We start from the raw sequence: 13665 nt of genomic DNA, 5'->3' as shown, positions 1-13665 counted from the left end.
AGTGTTAGGAAAAGAAAAGTAGAAATAAGCAAAAATAAGGAATAAGTATTTGTACACTATACGTATATATATGTGACCCGCAATTGTTACTTAAAGCTAGCTTGCTAGTTAGCGTTACGTAGGAAGGGGCTCTGCGAGGATGTTAGGGAGCCGCTCCTATCACAGCGAGGAAGCGATCGGGCAACATATGTATGCGGAGGTGTCTGGGGGAACGCGCGCTAACCGTCCCCAGAGCGAGGAGGGAAGTGAAGAAAGAAAAAGAAAGTGACGAACGCAGTGGTCTGAACAAAATGAGATTGCACGAGGCCACGGGACAAAGACAAGAACACAGAACGTACAAACGACAATCAAGATTCCATGTTCTGGCTTCAGCACATTTACAAACAGAGATGGCAGTTTCTTGTCTTTCTCGGAAGGGGAGTAACCGGGGACCTTTTCCATTTCTCCTTAACACGCGACCACTTGCCAGCGCTGGAGAAATAGCCAGGGCAGCGCCATCCCACTACAGGGCACGACGGGGACGTACGTACATTTCTTCTTGAAAAGCCTAGAAGGTCGCGGCGCATATTGCGCGACGCCTGGTTCGAATAGGAATGGATGAGCTCTTCACAGATGCACGAGGCACTGAAGAACAGTGGCGCAGGTTCTGCCGCCGAAGGGGGAAACATAAATAGGGGGGAGAGAGCCTTTTCGTTTGATTCTTCGCTTCGTGGTCATCGTCGTTGTCCGTGGAAGGGCGTCCTAGTGGTTCCAGCTTAGGCCTTGGACTTGAATCCTCCGGAGGCGAGGAGACGGAGACGCTCGGGCTCGGCGGCGTGGGCAGCGTCTGGGCCGGACAGGGCGCTGGAGGTGATGCTGGCGTCAGCTGGGTTGTTGGACTCGGTGCCCTGCTCGTTGGTGACGATCTCGGGGTGGAAGCCGGTCTCGTCAGCGGTGTAACGGACAGTCCTCTGGCGGCCGTCGGCGAGGGTCATGGTGTAGCTGCCGGTCACGCGGCCGTTGCCGTCACCAGACTCCTCGTGGGTGTGGGTGCCCTCCTCGGTGGAAGACTCGTGCTTGAAGGAGTATGGGATTGGCTGGCTCAGGGAGTCGTCAGAGGAGAGGACGGCGCGGGCGAAGGTCTGGGCGGCCTGTCACGTGGAAGGGCAGATGAAGAAAAAGGTACACATAAGCAACGGCCACTAAGCAGTTTTATTTTATGGTATTACTCGATTTTAAGCCTCGAGGTATATTTCCAGCTTGCTTATTCTCATCATCACTCCTCACACCCCTCTGAGCAGAGTTGCAGGCTACAGAATATTACCTCAGGCCACCCTCTAGGAGTTTCCTCAATAACTTCTTCTCTTTCTCTCTCGAGTAGCCTTTTCCGTATTCTCTGCAGCCTGGGTCGGTGCGATGCGCCGGTTGGTCCTGTCTTAGTTTCAGTTAGCTGACTTTCGCAACAACTGCGAAGTGTCAAGCTAGTGGGGGGAGCTGTAAAGCTCCAATCAAGATTGTATCGCGTAGCAAGGCTACATTTGTTCAAATCCCTCAACACCGGTTTCACTAAACACCTTATATTCAACTTCTATCCCAGAATAATATAGCTATCCTAAATGTCACTGCCATATCACCAAAACGTAAAGCAAGTGATAGTCACTTGAAAATTTTATCGATCGGATTCAATGGATGCTGCGAAAATATGGCCCTTCTGAGCACACGAATAATTTCTCTGATGCCTTAGAGTAATTCTTCCACGAAATTTCCCGGAATGTTTCTTTGGAAATCTCTCTTTTCAGCCGTAACATAAGTACAATCAGGAACAATTGTCCAATTGTGATAAGACAGATGCTGCGTGAACAGAAGCGGTACTTACGGTGTCGAGGTCGCCTTCGGCGTTGAACCTCACTGGGACAGCCTGGACGGCAACAGCCAGAGCAAGGATGGCGGCGATCTGCAGCAAAATGGTGTATTATTTAGAGCTGTGATGTCAAACTCTATAAACGCAGAAAGTTGCAACTGTTGTGTCTAACGTTGATTATCAAATCTTGGCTGATGTCAACAAATCAACGTAGGCCGCAATATCCTTCCGACGGAGTAAAGTTGGTCGAGGAGCGCCGCCTTCTCCAACCCTAGCGTCTAAATTTGCCCTTAATTCCATTACTGTATGTCAGCAACCATTACCCTCATCACACTCATTTTGCACGATCGAATTCTCTCGGAAATCACCCGCTTACTTGAACCTAAGTAAACAACTTCGCAACAACAAATTGACGGCAGGCGCGGTCAAGAATGACAATTAATGCTGCTCACAATGAAATTGTCAGTTTTTCCGTAGCCAACCATATTTAGACGCTTAATAGTGCAAGTCCCACACTATACAACGGCCGTCGAGGATGCTCCACCGAGTAGCGATCCCCTTGTTTCCTCGTTTCCGGCTGAAGCAGCGCATTCGTAAAGCGTAAGGCAAGTAGACGTTGTACGAGTCCCCCTCTTTGTCCACCGGTATCATTAAAGCGTTCCAGGGAGTCCGTTGTACACTCAGAGCACGTGATTTGGCGGGACGAAAAGAATAGATGCTGGGCGCTAAGTCCTCAAGGCGGCGCTATCGTTTTCTTCTCTTCTTCGCCTTCTTTTCGTTTTGGCCCGGAAGGTGGCGTCACAAGAAGTCGTTCGCGTCGTCTCCTTACCTTGATCATCTTGGCGGAGGAGAGGAGCAGCTGTTCCCAAGCACAAGCCGAAGAGAGCAAAGTGAAGTGGTGATGATCTCCGAGTAGCGGACTGTCGCTTTTATACCCGTCGCTCGAAGGATCCCCTCGTCCTCCAGCACGCGGTCCAATCCTGGACGGTCACGTGACGAAGAGACGCGGACACCCATTCGTGATGCAGCGCCTTACCAGTTTTCTTCTTGCCTTCTTCGCACTGGGTTTTGCAATTATTATTCTTTCTTTGCTTTCGGACGGTTTTTAGCGTCTTTCCTCCTCAAGTATCTTAATTTCTAAAGGGAAGTAAAGAGAAAGCCCTCGGTTTTTAGTTCTTTTTTTTTTATCTGTACAGTTTGGCCCCCTTGCCCTCGGAAGAGGTGCCCATCGTCTTCACAGAGAGCAGGACAACCAGTTCATTTCATTCAAGGTTTTTTTGCTTTATTCCAGTTTTGCAGGGTGGCCTCTTGGACAGGCACATCGCACACACGCTCACACAGGCGCGCGCGCACTGGTGCCATCTTCCCCGCACGCAATAACCCCTCCCCCTCCCCCCTTGCCCCCACTACTGCCCTCTTCCTTCTTTGCCAATGCGTCTCGACGACATGCGGCTACTAGCTCAAATCGTATTCCGTTGGCGCGCATCTGCAAAAGGTCTTGGATGGCCTTTATCGGGCGGTTTAATCTAGCCGTCCGCGCGGCCGACGGATGATTCTGGTTGGCCTCGAATTGACCGACCGCGGCGACCACAAATGCACACGCAGAGACACACGTAGGGGGTGCAGAAAGTCGAATTTCTACGCGTGGACGAAGAGCACTGAGAAACGCGAGAGTGAAGCGACATGCTGGAAGTGGAGGGGGGGGGATGCTGGGGGTAAGTGAAAGGGAGCGAGCAGCAGCACGTCGAATGCCTGAGCGAAGACGGACCCTGAAAACGGCGACGGATCTTCCGAGTCCAGTTACATGTTTCTTTGATCTTTTTTTTTTCTCTGTTTACCCTCTCGCCCTTCTCCTGACGGTGAAAGATACCGCAGGAGCAAAAAGAGCATACCGTACTTTCCGGAGCGCCGGTTATGATCGCTCGGTCGCTCTTCTTCGACGAGGTATATTCTTTCGCGTGGTGTAGTCACGCGTCACCACGCATTTGCGCGGAGAATGCGCGAGACTTAGTGGTTCGCTTTCTTTTTTAACGTTAGCGGAGATTCGTGGAGGTGAGTAGCCCTGGAGATTTGCCTCTTCTTTCCGCGCCCCGAGTACACGCCTACGTTTAGCCGTACTCGTCAACCGCAACAGCAAGAGTTGGGATCACGTCCTGCCAAGGCGCGATTGCACTTCACAGGCTTTAACCAACTGTAGAGTCCGCTGGCAGCTTGTCGTCTCGCTCGCTCGTGAATACCTGCAAACGACGCAGTCTTGCGTGAGCCGGCCGTTTGTCATTCCTATCTTGTTCTGTGCCAACGCACGTGCGAGTTTTTTTTTGTTCTTAGGCTGCATTGAAACGCATTGAATTGCGCCAACGTCGAGAGCGGGAAAGAGCTCCCGCGGGGGCGCCCCACTTGAATATGTTGTTGCGTAACGGGAAGGGAGACGTTTGCCAGCCAAGGTCCGTCGTTTCGAGTGCAAGGAGTCCCAGCATCGGTCACGCTCCCTGTTCCACTCGCGGGGAATGCTTTACCATAGCTTTGGAAGTGCCCCCGCAGTGTAACTGAGTCTTCGAGACGAACGATGCGCTGAATGGGCAAAGGCAGTAGTGGACAAAACTGCAACAGTTGTTTAATGCCGGACCGACAGCGTCGCATTCGGCTTCTGTTTATCAGCAATCGCGATCGTACTGCGTCGGAGATAACGTGAAAAATTATCCGCGGTGTTATCGCGATCCTCGGATGTCAGGAAAGGACGCCAATTCTGGGCGCGTGCCTTTTGCAAAAGTGAAAAAGTGATATTGAATTTCGCAAAATCAATTGGGTGTTCGTTCGCGCATTCGGAACCAAAGTTCGATTACGAATAGGGTACGTGGGGACATATTTCAGCACAAATTGTTGCTGGCATATTCGGGCAGCCTCTCCTGAGATTTAATATTCTGCTGCGTCCTGAGCGGTCCGTCTGAGCATTCCATCACCCCTAATTCATCCTTTATCATTGCCTTAGTTCCATCCACATGAAGTCTGTCATTTAATTTGGAGCGCACTGGCCGCAATAGTCAAGCCAACTTCTATTCTACGTAAGATATCTATGCAAAAATTCACCAGCGCTTAAATATAGCCTGACAGCTGTTTTCTGTAATTTATGGTCTTCATATCTAAAGATCCGTCCTGCAACGTACGGGTGACTCTTAGCAACTGGGCCTCTAATAAAACTTAAGAAATCCAAAAACGTCAGTTTTGACAATGTTCACATCGCGTTAAAAAATGAAATTATGGGGTTTTACGTGCCAAAACCACTTTCTGATTATGAGGCACGCCGTAGTCTAGGACTCCAGAAACTTTCACCACCTGGGGTTTTTTAACGTGCACCTAAATTTAAGTACACGGGTGTTCTCGCATTTCGCCCCCATCGAAATGCGGCCACCGTGGCCGGTATTCGATTCCGCGACCTCGTGCTCAGCAGCCCAACTCACATCGCGTTAACCGGCTACATTAGATATATCTTATCCAACCAAGGTTACTCATCCCACATCTAAACGCACCGGACGTAAAAAGCGAAGCGTGATTGACGTGATGGATTCCACTTAAACCCGAGTCAACAGATTTGTTTATTGCCTTGTTAACATAGCATCAGCGTCTGATACATAGACGTTAGGTCTAATTTATCACCGGTATCATTTTGTTTCCGCATGTCAACTGTTCCTTTTCCTCGCGAAGTATTCTGCCCCCCCCCCTCCTCCCTACTTCATTGGCTCAGCCGGAATAATGACCAGTACCGTGTAATGTCAGTACTATCGTCAGTACCATAGCCAGTTTCATGTACTTATTACATGTACTGTGAAATAGAATTTTCCCTGTTTCTCACCAACGTACTAATTCTAAAATCGACTATGTCTGCTTTTCTTGTTATTTGTTTATTTCATTTTATTTTTATTTATTGTAGAGCACCCAAAGACTGAAATTATCATTCCTGCCACATCACCCCTAACGTTTCATTGAAGTTTCGTGTGAAGGCTATCTAGGAATAGTGGATGAAGTGGCCGGTGTCTTCAAGAGGTGCTAACTTTTCCAGTTTATTCTTTCTTCACCTGTGTGAAAAAAAGTACAAGAAGAAAAGGCATTTCTATACGTCGCGGGGAAGTCCTGGTTCAGACGTCATCGCCAACAAGCCCAAGCATAGGTCGGCAGAATTAGCCGATTCTCACTCATATACTCGCACACGAATATGTTTACAGGATATATACTCAGTCACACAGTGAATGTGAGTGAGTGTATAATCCCGCTCGCCCACACTCACTAACACACGCACTCAAGCCCACTTGCCCTCGCCGGTGGGCATCCTCCGTTAATATGCGCGTCCACTCAACAACAACGTCACCAACACTCGTTGGTGCTCACGTTAACCGACGCTAACTCTGTTCACATGCATGCCCATCAAATTCACCCACACTCGTTCCCGTTCGTGCTCTTCTCTACTCACACGCACCATTTGTCAGTCACCAATGCTCTTTCTCACGCTGGTGAAATGAGCCTGGAGAAAGTAAGAGTCACTGTATTCGGGATTGAGCCTGACGACCTATGGGCCCAAGTCATGGCCTTGTCACCCAGCCATGAGTCGCGCGTTCCTCGTTCTCTTCCAACACTAGCCGCGATAACACGAGTCACGACATCCGATCTCACAACCTCTAAAGCCATGCTTCACAGAGGAATCATACTCTAACCAGGTGTTTAACTCTTGTTCACATTACACTCCCCGCGCTAGCCCCTTGAGTAGTTCATTAAATGAACTAAAATATTAAAGTCAATGAAAGTTGTGCTACCAAGTCAATAATTCAACAATGCTCATGCAACTACAATACCATAGACCGCGTCATAGACCATGCCATAGACCAAGCTTCCTTCCAACGGCACTATTAAACGGACTAATTCAAACGCTGTCTGCTCTTAAATGCTTTCTTAGGTTGTTTTCTGTAAGGATATGGTAAAATCTAGTAGGCAGAGAAAAAGAAAGCGAAGTGAAGTTGATGTTGCAAAGGGCTAAAGTCTCAGCTAACATCAGGCAGATGTGCTGGGAGATGTGCTGAGGAGAAGGCAGGTGTGCAGATGGACGCCTAAGAGAACATGAACAGATACCCCTGCCGTGAACATGAGTAGTGGACACGCCTTCGCGACGCTCCTAATTTGATCAGTCATCTGAACATTCATGTTCAAAAATTGTAAGAAAAAAAATCAATTTGCAAAGTATGTTTATACCTTAAACTCAAGGTGGTCTAAAGTGCTTCTCAGAGTGCGCGGCCGTTGCGCTTGCAGACGAATTCGCGCTGGTTCGAGAAAGAGTGCGCAATATAGAAATACGAAACAGAAGTATCAAGTCTTCCATCACGACGCAGTTTTTCTGGTTAGTACTGCCAGATGGAAAGGGTAACATTCGATGAAGAACACGTTTTCACTTAAAGAAAGAAAGTCTAACAGACACCAGGTACAGAATACTAATAAGTCTATAGAGCCCCGAGGTATACCGTATACTCTACGATGAAACCATTTCATAACAAAAGCGACGACAAATGCGCGAAGTAAAAAAAAGAAAAATTCGCAACTCGAAGCGGAGCGTTGAGCAATCTCGGTGTCCTTTGACCCTTGCGGCGGAATCGGTATGGACAGCGGAAGCCGGCAGATCGCGTGAAGCAAGCCAAGAATAGCGAGCAGCCAAGAATACGTCTCGACGAGTTCGCACCGGGTCGAGAAATATGAGCGCAGGTTCTCGGCCCATCAATCATCCAGCGATGGTAAACAAAGTCCGCTCACTTCTTGCCCGAGAGGCGCGATGTCGGTCCATTAATACGGTTTCATTCATATGGAAAAGGCCGCGAGTATGTCACTGAGCAAATGACTTTTCCGTGTCCGGCGACTTCACTGACAGGTGTGAAAGTCTATCACCGTCTCCGCCTCATCTACCTGAGCATTCGTAGTGGAATTTTGCGAGAGTTGAGATCGAAGGATACTGCTGCGCCTCAGGTCAACATCGCCAAGCTTATTCATTGTTCACGCCTGATAGAGTGAGAAGGAAGACATCTCGTATTATCCATGTTCTCGACTACGTCTGCGTGGAATTGTCAAAAAATAACATGCGCAGCAGTTGCATACGCACGCACACACAAACACACACACACACACACACACACACACACACACACACACACACACACACACACACACACATATATATATATATATATATATATATATATATATATATATATATATATATATATATATATTAGTCATATCAGAAGAAGCCAACAAACACTGACACCAAGGACAACATGCGAAATGCGAAGGTTGTGGGTTCGGTTCCCACCTGCGGCAAGTTGTTTGTTCCTCCAATTTAATTTCCATTAATTTATCGGTTCTTTATTTCATTGATTAAACACAAGTAGTGTCCCCTATGTTGTCCTTGGTAAATCGAGCCCCTCGGTATATATATATATATATATATATATATATATATATATATATATATATATGTATATATATATATATATATATGCATCGTCCCAACGAATGTCCCAGAGCACCGCGCCCGACGAGCAAGTGGTCGACGCTTCAGCGCTGCATCACATCTCGACCTCGACAGTGGCGCGGGCAACTGCTGGAAGTGTTCGCGAAGTGAAACATTTGAGCTGACGAGCAGCCAAACACGTCGCCGTAATTTACAATTGAAGACATTATGAATAAATGGCAAATAGATAATGTATATCATGTTGCTCGTAGTCCGACGTGGAAACCACAGAAAACCGTCTGGTGTAGAGGGACGCTTCAAAGATAGTCACCATGTGTTCTTCGTCCTCTCATTTGAGGGAACGCGAGCTTGACGTAAGGAACTAAAAAAGCAATGCGTATCGATGGCCCTTAAATCAAATTCAGACCAAAGGAAGCAGAGTTCCGTAAAGGATGTTGTGTATAGATAGTATGCAGACTTTCCATAGCCATATGGACAAGACTACAAAGCTGCGAAGTAGTGTGCTTAAAAACTGTAGACAACGATATATGCAGGCTTTCGAAATTCTTTGTCGTGCGCTTTTCCGTGGAAATCAACGCGAGTTTTTCAGCGTTCCAAGCATAAAGATGTAGTCTACGTCGGCGTTAATTCAGAAGCTCTCTCTAGGAATTTAAATACTCAAGTGCGTAACTCAAGCTTGCCTATACTTTTACGCTCCAAGCTTGCTAGAACAGGTTCGGAGTGTGAAAAGTAGCTAAATTATATGTAGATACATCGGAGGCGTTAGCCGTGTCTGCTTCGCCTTGCGCATATATAAGGTTTCATTCTGTTTCATTAGCATACATTATTACTACATAAGTACGAGGCAAACACGCAAGCTGGACTCGGGAAAAAGAAAGTTACCATACTACATGTCATGTACAAAATTTGAAAGGGAGCTTTTACTGTTTTTTCGGAAAGAAAACTTCAAAGAATTAAACTGCATTTGTTCTCTATGGAACAATACAAGGAATTACAAAAGAAATTATGGACCAGCAGGCAAGAATGTATTAGCGGGTACAGTTGTGAAAAGAAGGCAAAGTTAGTCGCGGGTGCCGTTGGTACAGTTATTAAGTGGATCAATTCGACAGGCGTAGTGCGTACAGTAAAAAAAAAAAGGACACGTGTTTACCCGAAACCACACAAAACACCTATGCAATTAACACAGACATGTACAGTAACTAAATGACAGAACGCAATAGTTTTAAAAGACAGTCAATGTAAGTGAACTGACCCAAATAAAGATAAAAGTCATGTGTTCAGAATATAGCTGAGTTGGTACAAATTTTATCAGGAATTGACATATTTTTTTTTTGTTGTACGGCTTCATATTCAGAAGCATATATAATTGATAAACTGACCTCGATTGTTTGAAGTCGGCGCTTATCGTACATGTGGAAATAGAAGGTAAATTAGCGTTGTAGCAGACATCGTTATCATTCGTATGGTTTCCTTTGTAGCAATTGCTACGAACGGGTGGATGTCTGATTTTCCCTTTTTTCAATACTTCTCTCCACCTTGCGGGTTTCCGCAGAACTACTACGCCATAAAAGAAGTAAGTATGCGTGCATGAAAATAGTTATAATTAGAAAAGTATGAGAGGCAGATGACAGGAAGGCGCAAAACAAGATGTTCGCAAAGGCCGCTGAAAAGAGTAAACCGGTGGTATACTGTAATATGAACCTACGTGCCAAGAACAGAATGGGAACAGCGGCGCACTCGTGGTGCAGTTGAGTTGCATCACGAGTCGAGAAGGGTTTTTAACCGTCGTGCCACGAAGTCAACTGGCACATAATTAGCTGGAGCTGGTGCTTGCGGACAGGCAACTGAAAAGAATACTGAACAATTACAGACCATAAGACCTATGGTCTGTGGAGCTTAGAGCGAAATGGGAATGAAGAAGGCAAGCGACATTGTGTGCGCTAATTCTTTCGACTGTTCGTCGGTCTGAGATTCTTCGGCATGAACCAACTAGCCCAACAACACGTACTACTGAAGACTTTACTGCTCAAAGCAAAAAATACCACTTGATGTATTTTCCCATTGCAATGGCGACCAGCCGCAAAGTGTCTCAGGGTTTCCCACTGCTGCTATGCAACCTAGACGAAGTCAGAAGGCCTTCTCTTTCTTTTAGTTTCATTTCAATAAAAACGGCGTTCTAAGATTAAAGGGGGAAAACTCGACAAGCACGCATTCGCTGCGTAACGTGAAGTTCTTATGCGAGGTTCTGCGATAACAAAAAGCAAGAAAGAAGCGCAGCTCCAATTACGATTGCATCTTCACTTCCGTGAATTCATGGTGGAAGTTCTGTGCTGGGAAGCTATAGCTCACTCTCGTTAAGGGATTTTTGATTATGCATGCCTACTTATCTTAAGCGGTGCTGTTCAAAAGAGCTTTAGAGCGCCGCTCTTAGGAGCCCATTCCTGCGGCGAGCGTCAGCGTCACTTGTAACCGAGTGAACGAGCACAGCGAAAGATGAGAGCGAGCGTAGCGCGCAGCGTAGGATGATAAAAAGCGGCGACTCCTCTAGCCTACTCTCAATGCTGCCATTCCTGTGGTAATAATTAAGTAAGCGAATGTTTCCAAGTTTATACAGACGCTAAACTACCATCCTTACTTAGTATGACTGTCTATTAATTTGCTTTCGCAATCGATGCTTCGGCTTTTGGGCGGAACTGCGACTTTATTAACTCCCCAAGGAGGTGCGAACATGCATGTACGTGGACTAGGAACACGATCGCAAACGAAAACGTGCTGAAGGAAAAGAAAGAAAAAATAATGTGAGGCGTATCACGGTAGCTATTTCTGCGACAAGTCTGCCACTCTTGTTTCACAGTCGGTTGGCCTACAATTGACGCGAGGTACCGACTACAACGTTCAACGTGCAGCGCGTACAGACATCCCTGTTCTTGCCGTCCACGAGAGGGGGAAAGTCTATGCAAAAAAAAGAAAAGTCACCATTTCTGGCATCAACGCTTGTCGCCTGCCGACACGCACAAAGGAACATTTTTCTCGTCTCCTTGAACGAAAACTCGGCGCAATGCACGATACGCTACGCTTCAAGCAAGAGTCAAGGCAGGTGCTAATTTCTTCCCGGATGCCGGAGCCAGGCGGGCAGAATCGCAGGCAACAAGCATCCTGTCCGGCCATTGTGATGCAAGAGCAGGCCTTGTCAGGACCAGCGGCACGTCCTCTCAACGGCGGATCCGACGAGACTTCCCTGTATCATTCGAGAAAGAAAACCAGTCTCTCTCGGGTGTGCGTGCATAACGCACAGGCGACGGAATGCTGTCCGAGCGGGGAACGTCGGGCAGATTCCTGATGCACAGAGCTTTACTGTAGCAATGGGCACGTCGTATAGGTTTCTGTACCACGGCGGCTTCTCTACATTTTTCTTCTTTCGACGACCTAAAGCCGCAGGAACGCACAAACGTACGAAGGCATGAAAGAAAGAAAGAAAGAAAGAAAGAAAGAAAGAAAGAAAGAAAGAAAGAAAGAAAGAAAGAAAGAAAGAAAGAAAGAAAGAAAGAAGTGCTATAGAAGTAGGAACCAGATTTCTTTCGCCCATCCTCAAGATAACTGGGCTGTAATGCGCTGCTCCGCTAAGAGTACCACAGGAACGGCAGCATTGAGAGTAGTACAGAGGAGTCGGGGGCAGGCGAAGAAAAAGTGGAGATAACCGAGTGCTGTGGCAGGTAATTTCACAACGCCGTTGTCTCCAAGACTACTCATTACAGCGCCAGCCCCACTGAACGACTCCGAAACGCCGGTAGAAGAGAAGGTCCGGGTGCAAAGCACAGTTTTTGTCTTCAAATACTTTATGCTTTCCGACTCTCTCTCTCTCTCTCTCTCTCTCTCTCAGTCTCAAACCTCGCTTTAATGTCGACATACGGACGGGGTGAAAAGGCGAGAGAGGAGGAACAGGTTGATCTCTGCGGCCCGTGGCGATAAAACGGTAAACGCGCTTCTTGGCTTCGCTACAGGGCCTGAGAAATTAAAGAAAAGAAAGCTGCCCTCCGAATAGGAAATAAGTCGCATGCGGCAAGGCGACCGTCGTAAAGCCAGGCCAGTATAATCTGCGTCCTCGCTAATGCGCTGTCAAGGTTAGCCGCCGAGTCGTAGCGCGCTCTCTTTGCGACGCTCCACGATGAGAGGAGGAGGAAAAGGCGCGTTACCCCGCACGTACCGACGGTGTCCTCAAACGAGCCTTCGCCGCTGGATAAGCTTTGCCGGTGACTGTGAGAGAAAATCGGGAGAAACGTTGCGGTTGAAGCGACAGAGACTGGTGCGCTTCGCTTTTCTCGGTGTCGAGGAGCCTAATGCCTACCTCGTCAATTGGCACGAAGGTATCTTAATTTCTTCTTCTTCTTCAGATGATCATAGTGGCACGTGGGTTACAAGATTACATAGCAGCCGTTGGCCTAATGAGTGAGCTAATGTCGCGTATCTGTGCAGGGATGCTCTCTGGGACGTCCTTATCATTTAATATTATTATTATTTCTTTAAGCGAATAGCTTTCGTTGGCTCTTTCGCCCGTTTTCGTCGTCGGTGGCTGGACCACATTTCTCCATGGCTGGATTTTCAACATTACAGATGTTCTGGTCAACGGCTCTGCTATCCTCGGAATGACGCAACGCAGCAACAAAGGCTCCCTGAATATTCTCACTGCAAGAAATATAGGACTTCAAGTACGCTATTCCTGTAATAAAGCGAATAGTTTCTTGCAGTCGTTCGGCTTATTCCCTTACATATACAATCATCCTCCTTGGTTTGTGGACATTTCTCTCTCTTTTAAAAAAAATATTTCCGGTCGTAATGTCGCGGTGTACTTTTCCAAAGCTGGTTTTCTGGAGCTACCAGTTGCAGACCTTGGAACTTTTATCGTAGCAAAGCATCCGATTTCGAAGTGCATACCGAGCTTGATCGTGATAACGAGCTTGATGGCGCGATAAAGCGCCTGTGCTTAAGTATTTGTGAATAACATTTAAAATAAGAGGAAATAGCCAGACAGAATGACAATGATTTACACTCTGCTAGTATACACGTGAAAGGCTTTGTACATAGTTGGCAGCGTCTGCGAAAAGCTAACTTTCCCCTTTGCCATTTTTCAACAATAAAGGAAACTTATGAAGGCAAAACGTACTGAGTAGTAAGTGAACGAATATCTCCGAGTAAATCTTTAAAAAATGGCACATGGTAACAAACAAAACTCGAATTCCTTCCCTTTCTTTTTTTTTTCAGTTTCGTCACTACAACACCACGAAACTGAATTTGAAAGTCTTTTTTTTTTATTTTCATTTCA

General features: G+C 46.9%; 1 protein-coding gene across 1 annotated transcript in view; it reads right to left on the bottom strand.

Annotated features, from left to right (window-relative positions):
* Positions 1-335: 335 nt before the first annotated feature.
* Positions 336-13665, bottom strand: part of LOC135908364 (uncharacterized) — a 29980-nt gene continuing 16650 nt past the window's right edge. The window contains exons 6-8 of the mRNA XM_065440129.2: positions 2670-2830; positions 1856-1933; positions 336-1130 (exon numbers count right to left, since the gene is read on the bottom strand). Of these exons, the coding sequence (XP_065296201.2) occupies positions 756-1130; positions 1856-1933; positions 2670-2830 (614 nt within the window). The 3' untranslated portion in view covers positions 336-755. The remainder of the gene's footprint in view (positions 1131-1855; positions 1934-2669; positions 2831-13665) is intronic.

Source organism: Dermacentor albipictus, chromosome 5 (assembly GCF_038994185.2).
Source record: "Dermacentor albipictus isolate Rhodes 1998 colony chromosome 5, USDA_Dalb.pri_finalv2, whole genome shotgun sequence".
Lineage (NCBI taxonomy): Eukaryota > Metazoa > Arthropoda > Arachnida > Ixodida > Ixodidae > Dermacentor > Dermacentor albipictus.
The sequence above is the reverse complement of the archived record's forward strand: the minus strand, read 5'-3'. Positions and strand labels throughout refer to the sequence as shown.